Raw genomic sequence first — 18,499 nt, 5'->3', positions numbered from 1 at the left:
CCTTATCTCCGAACACATTGCCTCATGAAATTGAGGTTAACACCGTCTCTGCTTCATTAACCCGTGTAACACCGTCTCTGCTTCATTAACCCGTGGACAAATGTTTGATGTAGTAATTTGAGGAGTACACATTTAGTGGGTTCACCTCACCCATAGGTGTATCATTCCATCATCTACAACATGCTTACACAGCTATTTTAGTGAACTATTTTACATCTAGAAAGTACACTGAAACATCACATTTTAAAGTATTAATCTAAGACATGTGGTGTATATATAAAGCAATCCATTCTTGTTTTAATATTTCCTCGGATAGCATCCACTGCCAGACAGTGGTGAATTGTGTCATCTTTGACACCATACTCTACTTCCAGGCCCATTCTCCTTAACTTCTCCCAGCACATATTACCCTCATACATTGCCTGCCATCATGAGACAGTGCACTGCAACCCAAAAGACAAGGACATCTCTTTGTGAGAATGCTGTCTTCTTCCCCATTCCAGGAAACAACACTCTGACCCAGAACGCTGGCCTGCATTCACTTTGCCCAAGACACATCACCCTCCACAACACTGCCTGCTCCCCCACAGACAAACCAGGAGGCATGGCTTTAATGTGATAATGGATAGAAGCACAGTTATTCATGCACAGTCATTACATGCTGTAGCACGTCACATTAACGCCTTTCTAATGGCTTTGCTAAGGCTTGTTTTCCTTTTTTCAAATTCAGATTCAGCAAAGTCTGTAGTTGTGGCTAAGTAGATGTGTTATGTAAAGTTTTCAGAAGCAAATGGTTGTTTCAAATGTAAAATGTGCAAAATAAATGTATCCCTTGCCTGCACTCACCTACTAAGTGATATCCATTAAAATGTGTTAATTTCCTCAGTGAGTTTATGCTGACAGAAACTGTTCAGAGAATCGTCACAACCAAAAAAGACTTAAATTAACATTTTCTTTCCCTCCCTAGAGTGTCTTGGTTAAAGCATGCCATTCAAGAGAAAAACAGATCTTTGTCGCACCTCAACCAGGTAATCAACTTGAGCTGTGCCATGCTAACTAACGAAAGTCACCGGCAGCAGTTTGGATGCACTGTTACGGTCGCGTGGATCCGTTTGCTATTGCAAGACTCTCTGATGATTACTTGCCGCCTTAAAAATTTGACAGATTACAGCCTAGACCATGGGTGGACTCTTTGTGTTCATGTATCCACCAGCGACTTTAATCTCATTCCAAATTTGCACCGTTCAGCCACAATCTATAATTTTCCAATCAACAGACTTCTTCCAGGAAACCATACAGATGTGACCTTTCCTCATCACCGTGGCCAAAAAGGTTGCCTGGAGCTGCCCGTTGTTGTCTCCTGCATGTTGTGTTACAGCCTTGCGGAAGTCCTTGAGAAGTACTTGGTTACATCTTATTCCCTAGTTTCTCAATGTTCCCCTCCCGTGGATCTTCTAGATAGAGGTGTTGTATGTTTACCTTTGAAGGAACATGTCATTGATATGCTGCAGTGCCTTCAAATACATAGTGGTACAGATCAGAGTATCACACCTTCAACACCACAAAGCAGGACCGTGACACTGGATGCTGTGCAAACATTTTTGAGAACATCCATGAAGCAACCAGAGAATGCTTTTGTGTCTGGGTCTGGAAAGCATCTACAAGAAGTGGAGGCCATGGAAGACAGCACCTACGTTTCGCCTTTGGTTATGTCCATTCGACTGTCGGTAGATCTTCTGAAAAAGGCTTTAAAAGACTTCTCTACAGGTATGTAATATAAGGTTTATGCTTCTCTCTCTCTGCATGAATGATGAATGTAAAGAGCCTAGCTTGCTATAGTTTTCGTATAATACCCAAAAAGGCTCGACAGTTTTACCAATGCTCTCGTCTAAAGCCAGTCTGGAAGAAAAAAAATGTATTCAGGTCAAATAGTAAAACATAATAATTGAAAGAGTAAAAATGCAAGGAAAATTGCTACTTTTTCATCTTGAAGCTTTCAAAACCTGCTGTGAATGTGACATTGTAATTGCTTGCACATGTACCGGAAAATATCTGGCCTAAATTGTAAATAGGTTTTTATGTTGGGTTGTAATTTGGAATGCTTCTTTCTTTGCACTTTTGACATGTGGTTTCATTGTTGATACAGGCTTTGCTGTATCATCTGTAACAGTAAGAGCCCGATTTTCTTTCTTGATGGCATTTATTTATAAACTGTTTTTATGTATTGAATTTTGTATAGTGTTTACTATAAACCAGATTGCCTTTTAGCGCGCACAGCAGGTGAAATACCAAATCAACCAGCGCATCCCATAAAAACACCCAAATAACCGCCTCATTGTTCAGCACAAAAACGTTTTAAGGAGGTGGGACTACACAATACGGAAAGAGCATTTCAAATAATTAGTGGCAACATATTCCAAATGTTTGTCACCAAACCTGCAAATAATACCGAGTGATCTTGTGCTTCAGAAAACACAAAACCATCCTGGTACTTAGGTTAGCTCTTCTGTCCTCTGTGAAGTCATTTCTAGAATTCAGAGGCCAAACTCAGTCCCTCATTTTGAAATCAGTACACACCTTGCATAGTAAGTTTCTGTTTTCCATGGTAGGTTTCTCATTTGATGTTATAAACATTAAAGGAATATTTTTGCCTATGCTTGCGTTACCATAACACATTTCAGTAATGGAAAATGTTAATTTCTGCAAATGATGTCCAACTTAAATCTTACTTATTAGTGGTCACATGTTCTGTCCTCTTTAATAGAGACAATCAAACGTACATTCTGATAAAAAGTCTGTTCAACTTAGATCCAAAAACAAAGCTGGATATTGTGTACTTGGGCATCAACTTTTACTTGAAAGTATTTTTGACACTGCTTATTTAAGGAATCCAAGTTCTCCACTGTTTCAAAATGTGCATACAGCATTGTGTTTTGGCTAATCATTTTTCTGATTCAAGGATTCCCTCACAAAGCTAGACCTTTTTAGGGAGTGGGTGATTTTTCCTTATCAAAATTTTCCTTTGTGAATTTTCTGGAGGTAAGATATTTAAAAAACGGCAAAAGTTCAATAGTCTTTTATTGTAATTAAAATGGGCACACTATCATTAAACCTAGACTGGAAGTATCAATACAGAAACTAAGGATTGTTAATCACAGCCACAGTTAATTTGTATTAAACATATTGGCATATAATTAAAATTTTTTTGGTAAATATATTTTTATTGTAGATGTTCTTTTACACATGTACACCGGTCAACAACTGTATAATCATCGTTTGTTATCGACGAGTCAACGGAATTCAGATTACACAGCCATTTAGCCCACAACCCGGAGGTCGGGCGGCAAATATCAAAACCGTGGTGTGCATGTGTACTATATATTACCATAACCATGACCGGTCATCAAGGATTCTTGCATCCGCTTTTCTTTTACTCCCTATACCCCAACAGACAAACTAGAACTACCCCTGGGGACTACCACTAAGTTATTAACCTTGGCACTTGAAGAAGTATATATTAAGTGTAACGTCCCCCCCTCCCCAGCCCCCGCCATCGGTGCATTGTTGTTGCTAGGACAGTCGTTGTGGATCAGGAGTCTCATAGGGAATCATGCAATGTACCTGTCGTGTTACAGGGATGTATTCAGGTCATTATATCTGTCGTCTGAGTCGCTTTGTGTATCGTGGTTGCGCAATTCCTTTTTTTTTTTTAATTTTATTTTTGTGCAGGTATAAAAGAGTACAGTCGCATCAGGTTCATATTCAGCATGGGGGAACATACATCATATTTCTATATCCACAGCCTTCATGCCCACAACCCGGAGGCCGGGCGGCGACATAATTTTCGTTAAGTAGTGTGTAGTTATTCTATGACGGGCGAGCTCTTCACGTCTCTCCCCAAACCTGCATTTTGTGTTAAATTTTTTCCTCCCACAACTCCCACCCCCCCCTATCTACAAAACTGGTTGGTTTCACCCCTTAACGTGGTAACAGTCCGATCACATGTTTAACAAACTAAATGCCACTAGTCCATCCGTGCCGTTTGTGCCTACTCTACTGACGCTTGTCTCCCTCCCCATGTTACTGTATATCACCCTACCCGTGTGGTGTATCTAAGTTCCCAGTGTCTCAGTCTGCTACCGGGCCTAGATCGTGATCGAGAGGCCCCCCCTTCCGTTTCTGTTCCCTGTTTGTCTATGAAGCACCTCCCAAGTGCCCGGCTTCCAGGCCATGGTATTGTCTCCATTTACCCCATACCTTTCGGAATTTTTTGGGACAGCCTCTCGCTTTGTACGTCACTCGTTCTGCAGCCATATAGAGGTCCAACCCTCTCCTCCACTCTTCTACTTCGGGCCTTTCCGCTACCCCCCAGTATTTTGCAATGTCCCTTTTTGCCACTACTAATGCCAGTACCAGGAAAATAATATGTGGGCGCGGCAGGTCTACTTCGGTCACCATTCCCAGTAGTGCCAGTTTCGGGTCCAGTGTCCGCTCTACTCCCAGTACCTCCCCCAGCTCCGTGAAGATGTGGGACCAGTACGTTTGAATCTCCGCACAGGACCAGATAGTGTGGTAGAAGTCCCCTTGTTCGACCCTGCATCAAAGACATGTGTCGTCTCTTATCCTACCCATCTTGAGGAGACGTTTCCTATCAAAGTAGGTCCTGTGCAGTACATTCAATTGAATTAGCCGTAGCCGTGACTTAATGGCCACTTCTCGGGGGTGCATCAGGATCAGCTCCCAGTCTAAATCTTCGAATTGCCCCACGTCCGCCTCCCACACTCCCCTGAGTTTCGCCAAATTTCCGAACATATTATTTGTGAGTGTTTTGTATGTGAGGGACACTGCCTGGTGTATTATTTGTTCCTGTAAGAGTCTGCCTTCTAGGGGTGAATATTCCGGTATATCTTGTAGTGATATCTTTTGTGCTTTCCAAGCATGTGCCAGCTGCAAGTATTTGTACTGTTGTGTGTGATGTAACCCAAACTCTGCCTGTAACATTGCGAATGTCTTCAGCTCACCTTGCCTGATCATGTCCCCAATGGTAGATATCCCTATGTCGTCCCACCTTTGGAAGCCTTTCAATTTTTGAAGTTCCGTGAACCAGTTGCAGTGCCACAGTGGTGTCTGACGCGTAGGTTTCTCCTCCCACCCCGTGGATCTCGTGGCCCGTGTCCATGCTCGAATCGTGATCATGGTAGCGGGTAGGAGCTTTCTCCCCGCCCTCCCCTCATACAAGAAGTGGAGTATATTGTGTGTAGACAATTTATGTCTCTCTAATGCATACGTCGGGTGGTCCGCTGGTGTATGTAACCAGTCGTTTATAGGGGTTAAGTGTTCCGCCCAGTAGTATGCCTCCAGGTTCGGCAGTGAGATCCCTCCACTATATTGGTGTCTTTGGAGTGTTTGGAGTGCTATGCGCGGTTGTTTGCCTAGCCATAGGAACGATCGCAGGTCTGCATGGATTTTGGTGATCGTGCTGGTCGGGAGCGGGTAGTATTCATTCTGAAGTGCATAGAGGAATTTGGGTAGGGTGATCATTTTGTACATCGCCGCCCTACCCAGTAGGGTGAGCGGTAGCTGCCTCCATCTCGTCATATCTTCTACTGCCTCTTTCATTATTCGTTCCACATTATTCTGAAACGAGAGGTTCTTGTCCAGAGTGATATAGACCCCAAGGTATTGGAACCCCTCCGTGGTAGTGAGTAAACGGTCCGGTAGCGTCACTTCCGTCACTGGTCCCCGCGGCGTATACCGGACAGATTTGTGCCAGTTGATGGTATGGCCTGCCATCGCCCCAAAGCCCTCTAACTCCCTAAACAATGTCCCTATTGAGACCTCGGGTTTCGTAATGTACAGTAATACATCGTCGGCATATAATGAAACTTTTTCCTGTGTTTCCCCCGAATCACTCCACGTGAAACCATGTATCCCTGGGTTTTGCCGAATTTTGGCCGCCAATATTTCTATCGTGAGTGTAAAGAGTAGCGGGGACAGCGGGCATCCTTGTCTGGTGCCCCTCTCTACATGGAATTCACGTGATAACCATCCATTTACTCGTACCCGTGCTTTCGGTGTCGTGTACAGCAGCCCTATCCATTTCTGGAAATGTGGACCAAAACCAAACCGCCTCAACACCGCCATAAGAAAGGGCCAGTGTACTGCATCGAACGCTTTTTCAGCGTCTAAGGACAGGAACCAGTGGGGTTCCGTCCTATCTTTCACTTCTTGAAGCCAGTTGTGTGTCCGTCGGAGGTTGAGCTTTGTCGCTCTATCCGGCAGAAACCCTGATTGGTCCGTGTGTATAAGGTCTGGAACGACTGTCCGGAGACGTGCCGCTAGAATCGTGGCCAGCACCTTCACCTCCATGTTCAGCAGTGAGATGGGGCGGTATGAGGCACAGTCCTCCTCTGGCTTGCCCTGTTTGTGTATCGGTACTATGGTCGCCAATGTTAGGTCTCGTGGGAGTGTCCCTATCTCGTAAGCTTCCACATACATGGCCAACAGGTGACGCGTTAGCAGGTCTGCCGTTTTTTTAAAGAATTCCGCCGGAAACCCGTTGGGTCCCGGTGTTTTCCCCGTTTTTAACTTATTTATGGCTATACTAATCTCCTCCAAAGTGATATCCGCCTCTAGTGGGGTGCTGAGTTCTGCATCTAGTAATGGGATGTCCACATTTTCCATATACTGTAAGGCCTCGTCCACCGTTCCATGGTCTCTGCCTCTATAGAAAGTCTCATAGTGGATTGCGAATGCCTCTGCTATGCCCTTGTCCGTGGTTTCCATGTCTCCCCCATCCCTCCTGATTTTTTCCACCCACCGTGCTGCGCGTTCTTTCCTGCTAAGCCATGCCAGAAGTTTGCCTGACTTGTCACCTACATCATATAGGCGGTGCAACGTTGCTAGCGATTGCGTCTGTGCCTCGTTAGAGACCAGTTGTCTATATTCCCTTTGTTTGTCCTGCAACTGCCGCAGTATGCCCTCCCTTTTGTGTACAAGGTGTTCCCTTTCTAGCGCTAGGATTTCAGTTTCTAGCCCTGTAGCCTCCCTGTGCTGTTTATTGCGTTCGTCCCTTAGTCTCCCTCTAATTCTGTCCCTCAACACCGGTTTCATGGCCTCCCAGAAGATAATATTGGAATCCACGGAACCCTTGTTCTCCGCCACATACACCTTAATATCCGCCCTCAATCCTCGTGTTATCTCGGGGGTTTGTAAATCCCATGCTGCCAATCGCCACTCTGTCTCCCGCCTCACCGTGTTTTTCCCTAAATGTGCATACAGAGGTGAGTGATCTGATATCCCCCTTGCTTTGTATGTGAACTCATCCCCCTCCGCCAGGTATTGCCTTGCAATGAAAATGTAGTCTAACCTGGAGAAGGCTTTATGAGCCCCTGAGTAAAAGGAGAATGCCTCCAGTGTCGGGTGTCGCCATCGCCATGTGTCTGTGAGTCCCATCTCCGCCATGTATTTTGCCAATGCCGTTTGCGTCCCCCCTCTGCGTGTTGTGCCTGTACGGTCCAATTCTTCCGACATGACGTCATTGAAGTCCCCCCCCACTATTTGCATCGTGTCTGCCGTTTCCAATAGGATGGATGCTACTGCTTTGAGTGTGCGCGATTGGAGTTTTGGCGGGGCGTATACTGAGATAACTGTCATGTTCCGTCTATTCCATGTCCCCTGTATGCCCACGTATGTACCCTGTGGATCACTCCATGCGCGTGTGACAGTAAAGGGGTGTGTTTTGTTAATTAGGATTGCGACTCCCCTGGCTCCCGACGTATAACCCGCGTGTGTCAGAACTTTATATCTCCCCCTCGCTATGAATGTACAGTGTCCCGCCCTAAGGTGTGTTTCCTGTAGGAGGATAAGGTCTGGGGCGACCCTTTTGATGTATGAATTTACCAACCCTCTCTTTATTTTGGACCCCAATCCATTAACATTCCATGTCAGAATGGAAATCCCCCTCTGCGGACTTGCCGTAGTCGCTAGTGTGTCTGCCATACTGTGTTGCTCGTCTGGAGGTCAGTAGGAGGCCATAGCAGCTGTGTGTGACAATGTCGATTCTCGTGCATCTGACTGTTTCCCAATGAGTGTTCCAGAATCCAACAACCCCCCCAATGTCCCCAACTTGTTTTCCTACCCACTCCCCCACCCCAACAAACTAGAAAACCCCTTCCCCCCTCCCCCTCCCCACCTCCCTCCCCTTCCAGATGTGCCCCTACGCGGGACATGACTTTCAGTAGGAGTAGGCCTGTCGCCCACCCACTATACCCTCCCTTACAAACTCTCAAAAACACCACAAAAGTGCAAAACAAAACATATGGGGGTGTCAACTTGCGTGCTTCCCTGCGACGAGCTGCCATTCCCGTCCCACGGAACTGTTTGGTCCCAAAGAGTCTGTCCACACCTCAATGCAATTGGGCGCTTGGATAATCGTAACTGCGGGTCCGCATCTGTTCACGATTTAGAGTCTGGAATCTCCGATTCTGGTGCGCTCTGTTGTCCTGACAAGTCCTGTTCCAGTACACGAATCTCTTGTACCAGTGGGTGGTCAGATTGTCCCTCTTCCTCCTCCTCCTCTCCGCCCGATGTGCGACTGTCCAGTACCTCGTCGTCGTCAACCTCCGAGCGGGCCGTGATGTGCAGTGCTGCAAATCTCGATCCTGAGCCTGTCGCCCCGTTTGGCGAGGCCGAGCGCCCCCTTCGCACCATTCCTGTTTCCTGACCCCTATATGGTGTCGCTGGGGTCCGCCTCTTGGATCTTCTGGCCTTCAGTCTCTGTGCCCTGGGGATTTCCCAGTGGGTGGCATTTCTCACGGACCTGTCCAGCAACTCTCGATTGGCTATCTCCCTGCTGTTTAGGATCGGTCGCTCCTCCAGCCATGCCAGGCATCCTCCGGGTGTGCGAAGAAGAGGGCCTGTCCATGAAAGAGCACCTTGAGTTTCGCCGGGAACAGTAGCATATAGGCGATTTTCTGGTCTCTCAGTTTCGCCTTCACTGCATCAAAGGATCGCCTCTGCTTCTGCACCTCCTGGCTATAGTCTGGGAAAATCATGATGTGCGTGTTTTCAAAGCGGATCTCTCCCAGCTTCCTTGCCTCTCTCAAGATCAAGTCCCTGTCGGCAAAGTTCAGGAAGCGTGCAATGATCGGACGTGGCCGTGCTCCCGTAGGCGGTTTGGCAAGGAGAGCCCTGTGCGCCCTCTCTATTACGAAACAGTTTGAGAATTGCGTCTCCGGGAAAGTGTCTACCAGCCATGTTTTCAGAAAGGCCACCATGTCGGACTTCTCGCATCCTTCTCTAAAACCCACGAAGCGCAGGTTGTTGCGACGTGCCCTGTTTTCGGCGTCATCTACTTTCCAGAGGAGTTGGCGATGCGAAGCCTGTAGTTCCGCCATGTCTTTACGCAAGGCAGTGATAGAGTCCTCCGCCTCACCCATCCTCGTCTCCGCATTGGTGACCCTTTCTGATAGATTTCGAAAATCCTGTCGCAGGAGCGTTACTTCCGATCCCACCTCGCCGATCTTGGTCTCCAGAGCCGCTCTCGACTCCTGTATGTCGGTACGCGATGCCCGGATGGCTTCCATGAGCCGGTCCGTGTCCGAGTGTGGACCCGAGGTCGTCGGGGGTCCAATCACCGCCTGTCGCGGGGCAGCAAAGTTATCCATTGGGCCTTGCTTTGGCCCTTTCGGTATTGTCTCCCTCTTGCCCATGATGAGTCGCGGTAGTCTGGGTCGTTCCCTTCCCACGTGCTGGTGGTCTATGGGCTAAGGTTGTTCCCGGGCTCCCCACGGGTGTTGGAGGCCCAAATCCCCTCAAGAGTATTGCTCAGATCCCAGTCCGTGGTTGCCCCGGGGGTCCCGGCGCCCCGCCTCAAGTGTCTGGCCCGTAGCGCCTGGGCCACCCGGGGGGGGGGGCCACCGCCACTGTCAATTTACCGGCGCCCCCGTGGTTTCAACTGCCTCCGGACCACGGGAACACTCCTGCCTGGATGTCCTTCGGGTTATGAAGGTCTCGGGGCCTCACTGGTCTCTGCCCACCTCCACGCACCGAACAGTTCGGGGGGGAAAACAGCTCCCTCGCACTCACTCTTCCATGGTCCGGGGTCCGGACCTCGCTGGGGTTCCACAGTGGGGATAAGCCTGTCTCCGGGCTCAGTCACGCCTCCCGCCCTCAGTAGGTGCCGGCCGGTTGTGTGGGGGGGCGCACCCGCAGTTAGATGCACCCGCGGCGGTCGATGCCTCTCCTCAGCCGGGATTCCCGCCCAAGTGCTTTGCAATGAGCACCGCTCCCTTTAGGCATTCCGCACCAGGCCTCCGGGGATCAGGGTCGAGGATCGTGGTTGTGGGCGGGTCCCGATCCTCACCTCTAGGGTGCTTCGCTCACCACGCGGGTTGGTCGCCTCACACCCGCGGCCGTGCTCCACTCAGTCCGCTGTATGCACTAGCCTCCTCGCGCCAAGCAGCCGGCAGGCCAGTCTGTGCCTCTCAGAGCCGACGGCTCGCATTCCTCGCTCCGGGCGCCATGTTGGTGTAGGTCCCCCTCTGATTCCCGGACCCCCAGAGGACAGGGGGGGGGGGTGCGGGGGGTGGGTCAGTGCTAGAGCTCGCCCTAGGTGCTGTTCTCCCCGGCTTCCCTCACCTCGGCACACTCCATCGGGGTTGGAGCAGGAAACCAGGCTCACAGCGCACCGAGCACTCAGGAGCAGACGGCCGCCATGTTGGTGTAGTCAGGTGGGCGAGCAAGGGACTCCGGAGCGTTTCCTCGGTCCGTGGCGCCGGAGATCTCAGTTTTCTTGCCTCGTACCGGCTCAGGACACCTTCCGCCACAGATTAGTCGATTTTGGTGGGTGCAGGATGGGTTTCGACGTCGGATCATGAGGCAGCCGTATAGGAGCTCTGCAGTTGCACGTCCTAACCGGCCATGCTGTTGGCCACGCCCCCTGGTTGCGCAATTCTTGCACCAAAGTCTCCCATGCATGCGCAGAGTCTAGAGCCCTGTCGTTCTGCTGCCGCCGCGCTAGTTGGAATCTCAAGGTGCTCTCTACCCAGCCCATTTGAGGAACTCATTGCGCCATTTAGCATCAGTTGGACCCGTTCATGCCTTCCACTGTCGCGTGATTTCCTGTTTCGCTAGGATAAGTCCCATATCTATGAATTTGCTGGTGATTTTAGTTTTAGGGGTATGCGGAAACCAATGAAGGACCCTCACCGCCATGTCAAACTGCAATGCTCGCTCTGTCACCTCATTCAGAGTGTCCCCCACCGATTCCCAGTAAGAGGCCAAACCAGGGCAAGTCCACAACATGTGGCCAAGTTCCACACCACTTGCCTGACATCTGGGGCAGGCCGCGGAATCTAGAGCAAAGTATTTTTGTATCTTTCCCGGAGTCAGGTACACCCGGTGTAGGATATAGAAGTGGACTAGTTGAAACCGCGCATTGCGCGTGCTCTTCCAGGCCCGGCGCATCAGCTGAGCCCATGTTGTCTCCGGAATTTCCTTCCCTATGTCCGCTTCCCATTTGCCTCTAAGTGCCTCCAGCGGAGGTAGTCTCTTATTAATCATCCTGGTGTACAGGCATGTCACTTCTTTGATTGTTCCAACTGCCATCATGATATATTGGCATGCCATTGTCGTCTGTGGTTCCTCCAGTCCCCCCTTCCAGTGCGCCTGTATTGCCCTCGTAATTGCGGCATGTAGCAGAAAGTCGCCTCTAGGTATGTCGAAGCGATCTAAAAGCGCCTGAAATGGTAACAACGTCCCGTCCTCATACAGATAACCCATTACCTGGATCCCCGCCTCCTCCCAGTTTTGTACTTGCGAACAATCTCCACCATGCGGCAATGCAGTGAGCATTCCCAGCGGAATTTCAGGGGCGTAGGGGTGGTTTACCCCCGCTCTACGCTGTGTTCGGTTCCAGCATAGCCTGAGTGTACGTTCTTCTTGTGTAAGGTCTCTAAGTGCCAGCCTCTGTTGCATTGCTATGTTGGAAAGTACATGTCTAGGTATTCCTAGGCCACATGTATCCTCAGGTCCCCGGAACTCACGTGCTATTTCCTGGGTGTAGACCTGTAATTGGGCTGCTAAGTAGTACACTTCGAAGTCGGGTACAGCCAAACCCCCCTCCGCTTTGGGTCTCATCAGAGTTGCAAGCGCCACTCTGCGTCGGCCGGTTCCCCAGAGGAAGGACACGATCAACGATTTCAGGTTTCGAAATACAGCGGGAGGAATCCAAATCTGGAGCGTCCTAAAATAATATCGGAGTCTAGGCAACGCTACCATCTTGAGCAGTGCTATTCGGCCCGCTACCGACAGTGGGAGGGTGGCCCAAAAGGACATACTGCCCTTCAGCGCTCTAATACTGCGGGAGATATTACCTTCCAATACATCAGCTGGAGTGTGATAGATATAGACCCCTAAATATTTCAGACAATTGGGTTCCCATCTAATTGCCCTGGGCGTGGTGGGCTGGGTTTCTCTTTTGCGTACTGGGAATAGGCATGTCTTGGACCAATTTACTCTGAGGCCTGATATCTCACCAAAGGTGGTCAATACGGCATCGGCTCCAGACAGGGCTCCGTCGGCATCCTCAAGGAAGAGCAAGAGGTCGTCTGCGTATAGGGAGATGAAATGTTGCCCCGATAGGGTCCGCAGACCCCTAAAATGGGCCCCCGTACGGATCGACATTGCAAGAGGTTCTACTGCTAACGCAAAAAGCAATGGAGACATCGAACACCCTTGCCTCGTTCCTCTTTCCACCGGATATTGTGGGGAGATAAGCACGCCCGACTTCACTCTTGCCAACGCTGAAGCATATAGCACTGAAGTCCATTGTAGATATCCCTCTCCTACCCCGTAGCAGCTGAGCGCCCTATGGAGGTACCCCCATTCCAGGCTATCAAACGCCTTTTCCAGGTCGACCGATAATGTCATGGGGTGAGGGGCCTCCTCATGGTCCTCCTCTAACAGACGGACGAGGCGGCGTATGTTCATGGTGGTGTTGCGCTTGGGTATGAAACCCGCTTGATCCACATGAACTAGAGTGCCCATGTGCTCCAGCAGTCTGGACGCCAGGATGCTACTTAAGATTTTATAGTCCGTTGTGAGCATCGATAACGGTCTGTATGACGCCGGGTCGTTGCTCTCTTTGTCAGGTTTGAGCAGGGGGATCACCAGCGCCTCGCGCATTGTGCATGGCAGATACCCTAGTTGTTTTGCCTCTTTATACACTACTAATAGTCGTGGAGCTAACAGGTCAATGTAATTAGCGTAAAATTTGATGGGTAGTCCGTCCAGCCCCGGGGTTTTATTGCGTGCCATTCGTTTTATGGCGCAACGGATTTCCCCTATTTCAATGTTTTTGCCCAAGTCCTGCGCCTGTTTGGGTTCCAGCTTCGGAAAGGGTAGTCCTCCTAAAAAGTCATCCATGGCAGAAGTACCTGCTAACAATCTACTCTGGTATAGAGTTTCATAGTAACATGAAAAACTGTGGAGAATTTCAGGCTGAGTATATACTTCCACACCCTCAGTAGTACGCATAGAGTCTGTGGGGGAGCTGCGTCTCATGGGGTCGGCCAGCCAGGCTCCTGATTTGTCTCCCTCTGCGAGGGACCTGGTAATGTAAGTCTTGTGGTCGAAGCTACGCAGCCTTTCCACTTCGACTGCCACCGCTTCTTTCGCTGCTGCACTCTGTTGTTGTAGCTCGGGGCGTCCGGGCCGCAGGAGCTCTATTTCTCGGAGTTTTCGATCCGCTTTATAGAGGTCATCTAGGAGCACCCAACGCATTCCCACCTTTTTAGCTATACAATAGCCTCTTACAACTACCTTGAAGGCATCCCATTCCGTCGCTCTCCCCCCAGTCGTGCCTGCATTTTCCGCAAAGTAATTAGTGATCCTCTCCCCCAATTCCCTGCGGAAAAGTGGGTCTTCTAGCATTTCGGGGCGTAATCTCCAGGTAGGAACACAGGAGGCGCTCGGATACCACCTCATGTCAGCTAGCAGAGGATTGTGATCTGAGATCGTCCTCGCCAAATCAGTTTTTTTTTTTTTTTTGAAAACCTTTATTGTATTGAAAAGGCAAACAAATACGGGCCTACAACCATTCGGCCGGCCTCGAAAACATTATAAGCACAGTTGCAGGTAGACGGATCCCAGCAGCAGCACAATTCAAGTTAGCAAACAGTCCAAGGTACACTGAACGTAGGAGAACTGCCGGGGAACAGGAGGTATAAAGGTTAATTTTATTAAGTTTTAATAACATACTATAAAGAATAGAGACTAAGTAGGATCAGGGACCAAACAACCACCCAGGAACGGGAGCGGGCAACGCCATCAGCAATAAGCAATCAGGCAGAAACATAGGAGAAATAGCGGCACGAGTCAATACAGAAGGACAGAAAACCACTATCCACAGCACGTGCCGATCGTCACCCCCCCTCCACCCAACCACCCCACCGATCCAAGGAAAAAGGGAGAGAACAGTAAGACCAAAAGAGAAGAGAAACAAGGCCCATAGAACTAAAGACAAACAATAACCCACCCCCCAACCCCCCACCCTACACGCATGCAGAGGCTACGGCCTACCCCCCCCTTGCAGTGTGCCTGTCGCCCAATAAAGAGTACCCGAAATACAGCTAGAGAGAAAGGAGGAAATGAAAAAGAAATCACGAATGAACCGAGAGGAGGGCCAGTTCCATATGCTCCCGGTCACCCCGGCCCCACACACATCCTCCACCCCAAGTATCATCAATACGATAGCAAATAGCAAACATTATTACAAATGGGGAGAGTCATCTCTTATTGTGCAACCGAATCATACATAAAACAGTCCCAATCTAGTCTCCGCCAGCCAGTGAATCAATTCCACGAAAGAAACCGCCTAGCCCTGGCCCGATCTTGGATGTCCCCCCAAACACACCCTCCGTGGAAAGCCAGTCCCCTCTGAGACAAAGAAACAAAATGGCTGCAAAGAGGGAGGGGGGGGTTCATGAACACAAAATGGACGTCGCCAGCCTCCAAGAAGTTTGTTGTCCTCAATGAAAAGCCCCTCCGATATATCCTGATGGCACAAGTTCCATAACGGGGAGAATGAAGACCACAAAGAAAGAGCAAACGAGGGGGCGAGAGGCCGTGTATCCAGCGCCCGAGTCAATGGTGATGTTGAGTGAAACAAAGACTCAGTCCCCGAATGAGAGGGAAACAAAGTAGCACAAATAGAACTGACGGACGGCCGTCCGTTGGTGCAAATACAGGCAATAACAGTACCACCATCGCTGTGAGCACGTGGAAACATTGTATCCCATTCAGCCATCGGCAAAGGCAAGTCTAAGCGTTGTCGGGAACAGACCCTCCGCTCCCGCCCCAGATCGAACACAGTTCCATCAAGCTTCTCACCCAGTATGCGGGAGCCATTTTCCAGCGCTGATCGTAGTTCACCAAGGGCAGCTAAAACGTCCCCATAAGACAGTTCAGGCTGCGGTCCCCCTGTCTCCAACTCACAAGAGGATGCATGTAATCCGGCCCCCAGCTCAGACGTGGAATCGCAGTTCCAGGGCGAGGGTGGGCAATCTTCCCCATGCTGCGAGTAATCAGGCACAGCCATCCTGCCAATAATCCAATGTGAGAGCTGGGGGGGGGCACGGCACGACTGAGTTGCAATCCAAGCCCCCGATGCCACCAGGGCCAACTACAGGCAAGCGTTCCTTGCAAAGAGCCGCCTCGACTAAGTTGAACAGCCGGGGCGGAGGAGCAGTCCGCCGATACCAGGCAAGAACAGCGATGGGGTCCAAGCAACACACCGTCAGCGCCAAACAAAGGAGCCTCGCGCTCAACATATCCCCGCCTCGCACTCGCGCTACAATCTCAATGCGCGATAAACCACGGCAGGCTGTGCAGTCCAGTCTGTGTCCCGGTCAGGAGGCAGCGCTTTCCAGTCCCCGGCACCACGCGAGCAGCCCGGCCGCCACTGATCCAGCGAGGTCCGGCGGCGCGCGGCGATGTAAGCAGGGGTCCAGGGCTGCGAGGCGGTTTCCAAATATCTCCGGTCACCGGACAGACGGAGAACTCGGAGGAACGCAGGCGAAGTCAGCACAACTTCCCGCACGTCCCGCGGCTAGAATGCATCAGGATATTAAGCAGGATTCCGGTGCGGGGCTCAAGGGCCGGTGGAGCCGAGAGCCTACACGTCTGCTCCGGTCGCCATCTTGGCTCCTCCCCCAAATAATCAGTTTTATTGATCGTGGGTACCAACGCTATGGAGCACAAGAGCACATCCAGCCTCGCATGTAGCTCGTGCATGCCTGAAAAATAGGAGTAATCTCGGGTGTGCGGGTGCTGGGCTCGCCAAATGTCGGTCAAACCCCACTTTGTTTGCACTCCAATCTACCCGTGGCTATTCGGCCTGTTGGGGAGTCTGCCAGCGAGGGGTGCGATCTATCAAGGGCCACATCTACCACCGAGTTGAAGTCGCCTCCCATCAATAGTGGCCCCACTAAGAATTGGGCCAGGGAGCCCGACATTGTCGCGAGGAAGGTTAACTGGTCCACATTAGGTGCGTAAATGCTGCAAATGTTTACGTCCTTACCTCCCAGTTTACCCGCTATGGCCACAAACCGCCCTTCAGGGTCTACCATGTGTTTGGTCATCTGGAAAGGGGCTCCAGCCCTAATCCAAATCAGCGCGCCCCTAGCATAAGCTGAATAGTGTTGTATACCTGCCCTCTGCATCTGCGCTGCAATGCTAACCCTTCTGTCTTTGTCAGATGTGTTTCCTGTAGTAACGCTATTTGTACCCCTCTGCTTACCTAGTAAGAATGTACTTTGTGTCGTCTCGTCATAGTATGTAGCCCCCGTACATTCCAGGTAATGCATTTCAAGTTAGATAATTCACCCATTTTCCCACAATGTCCTACTCACTCTCCTCCACCCAATTACCACTTGGTTCAGATATAGCAAATCCCCTGCACTGATGGGGTGCCCACCCCCCAACAGAATAACATTCCCAAATCCCTCCGCCTCCCCCACCCCCCAGAACAGGACCCAAAGACCGCAATCTAGTTCCCATCCAAACTCTCCCCCAAAGAACAGTTAGAGAATCCTGACGGCAGTCGCCGCAGGCTTGCCTTAAGGGCAAAGTGGGGGGGGCCGAGTACCGGCGGGAAGCCACCCTCTGCCCGAGCTTCCAGTATGCGATCGAGCTCCAATAACTTATGTTCAGCTTAGGGCTTCACCCCCAACCGATCTATTAGCAGGCTAGCAATCCCCTCTCGTTGAACATAGTAAGCATTTCCCCAAAGTTCGGTCCATTTTCGGAACAGCTCACCAAGAGTCGTCATTGTCCGTCCAACAGTCCTTCAGCCGTCTCCGAAGTGATCGTGGGCAGGGGCACACTGTCAGTTTCGGAGTCCTCTGTGTCCGAATGGTCTTCCCCTCTGCCGGACTCTGTGTCCTCCGTCATGGGCGTCTCTTGTGACCCCGACATGCTGGACACCACCTCCAAGACCCTTCGGCGCTCCACCGTCGTCTCCAGTACTGAAGGTCATCCAAGTCTACTTCGGCCATTGCAGATCCTCCTGGACTTCCGCCGCTGCTTCTCCTCAGGTACCGTTGGAAAAAGTGAACCAGGGCCATCCTTGCAGGCTCTGTACAGTTCCAGCCAGCCACACACGTCGTCAGGAGTATCGAAAAATTTGGTAGTACCATCCACTATTATTCGGAGTCTGGCCGGGAACAGTAAGGAGTACTGTATACTCTCGCTTCTCAGCTCTCGTTTAATTGCTAGGAAAGAGGCCCTTTTGCGCTGCGTGTCATAAGTATAATCCGGGAAGATGTTGACCTTACTGTTCTCCACCTGGAAGGGACCGTTCAACCGGGCATTGTGAAGTAGCAGATCCCTGTCCCGGTAGTGCAGCAACCGCGCAACCACCGGGTGCGGGGGCGGCCCTGCTGCAGCGGCCTAGATGAAACCCTATGTGCACGTTCCAGCGTGTAGAATGCGGACAACCCCTCAGGCGCCACCACCGTCCGGAGCCACTCTTCCAAGTAACGAACCATGTCTCCCCCTTCAATTTTTTCGGGCAGCCCTACTATACGGATGTTGTTCCGTCTATTGCGCCCTTCAGATTCCTCTGTCCTTTTCTCCAGTGCGTCAATCCGGGCCAAGACATCCACCATGGCGGAAGAGAGGGACTTTTGCGCCGGCTCCAGGGTGCGGACCGAGTTTTCCACCTCCTTGACCCTGTCTGAAAGCTTACCATGATCAGCCCTGAGTAGTCCGAGGCCCGTTGCAATCTGCGCTATGTCTTGCTGAAGCGCCGCTCGCGTGTCTGTTATCGCCGTCAGGATCTTGTCTAGTTGGTGTTGGAGATGCGGGTCTCGCGGCGTCTCTAGATCCAACTGGTCACCTCTGTCCGGCATCTCCGCGACTGATGTAGCTTGTGTATTGCTCTTGGCTCCCTTCGGTTTCCCCATGTTATTCGTAAAGTCCAACACTGATCGGGGTA

The 18,499-nt window shown here is 50.6% G+C and overlaps 1 protein-coding gene across 1 annotated transcript in view; it reads left to right on the top strand.

The window, feature by feature from the left end:
* The window catches only part of LOC147661219 (Fanconi anemia core complex-associated protein 100-like), a 300,048-nt gene that overhangs the window by 199,612 nt on the left and 81,937 nt on the right, over positions 1-18,499 (top strand). The window contains exon 6 of the mRNA XM_086951228.1: positions 968-1,767. Within this exon, the coding sequence (XP_086807354.1) occupies positions 968-1,767 (800 nt within the window). The remainder of the gene's footprint in view (positions 1-967; positions 1,768-18,499) is intronic.

The sequence above is a fragment of the Lissotriton vulgaris genome, unplaced genomic scaffold (genome assembly GCF_964263255.1).
Source record: "Lissotriton vulgaris unplaced genomic scaffold, aLisVul1.2 SCAFFOLD_439, whole genome shotgun sequence".
Lineage (NCBI taxonomy): Eukaryota > Metazoa > Chordata > Amphibia > Caudata > Salamandridae > Lissotriton > Lissotriton vulgaris.
Note: the sequence above shows the minus strand (reverse complement) of the source record. Positions and strands in the feature narration are given on the sequence as shown.